A 718-nucleotide genomic window follows, 5' to 3' on the forward strand; every position below is an offset into this window, starting at 1 on the left:
TGCAGCGCCGTGGCTGTTGTATCAGTCCCGGCGTTGAGAAACTCAGAGCACAAACTCACAATCTCGTCCTCGTTCAACTTCCTCTTCTCATCTGGAAGCTCCACATCGAGCAGAGTATCAACATATGACTGTACATACTCTTTGTTGTTGTCTTCCTCTGATGATCTCTTCTTCCTCTCTTCAACAATCTTCCTCCGAGCACGAATCAGCGGAAGCAAAACGTCGTGCTGCTCTCTCCTCATCTGGAAAAACTCTTCCCATCTCTTTCGCAGAATCAGTTTAGTGAACTTAGGCCAGAGATTAAGGATGTTGAACCTAGTAAACCCAAGAAGCTGTCTCCTCTGAACGTATTCCACTTGTTTGATTTGCTTCTCGTCGAGCTTATCACCAAAACACATGAGAACAAGAAGCGCAAACATCGCATAGTGAAGATGATCAACCACAACGATCGGTTCTTCACCTCTGTTCTTACGAAACCGATCGAAGAGGATCTCAAGAACCCACCGCCGCGCGTTAGTGTAAGATCCCACGCGCGACGGGTGGAGAATCTCAGAGGTGAGATTACGGCGGAGAAGCCGCCACGTGGCTCCATACGAACAAGAGCTGATGTTATGCTGGTTGCTAGAAACAATCTTGCTGACCGGAGCCGCCGGTGGACGGTCAGCGAAAACGGCGCCGTTCAAGACGAGAGCCTGGTGAGCGAGAGAACGATCGGCGA

General features: G+C 49.9%; 1 protein-coding gene across 1 annotated transcript in view; it reads right to left on the reverse strand.

Annotated features, from left to right (window-relative positions):
• The window catches only part of LOC109131669 (cytochrome P450 89A2-like), a gene marked incomplete at its 5' end in the record, with an annotated part of 2,182 nt that extends 1,469 nt beyond the window's left edge, over positions 1–713 (reverse strand). The window contains one exon of the mRNA XM_019242837.1: positions 4–713. Within this exon, the coding sequence (XP_019098382.1) occupies positions 4–713 (710 nt within the window). The remainder of the gene's footprint in view (positions 1–3) is intronic.
• Positions 714–718: the final 5 nt, after the last annotated feature.

Source organism: Camelina sativa, unplaced genomic scaffold, assembly GCF_000633955.1.
Source record: "Camelina sativa cultivar DH55 unplaced genomic scaffold, Cs unpScaffold01679, whole genome shotgun sequence".
Lineage (NCBI taxonomy): Eukaryota > Viridiplantae > Streptophyta > Magnoliopsida > Brassicales > Brassicaceae > Camelina > Camelina sativa.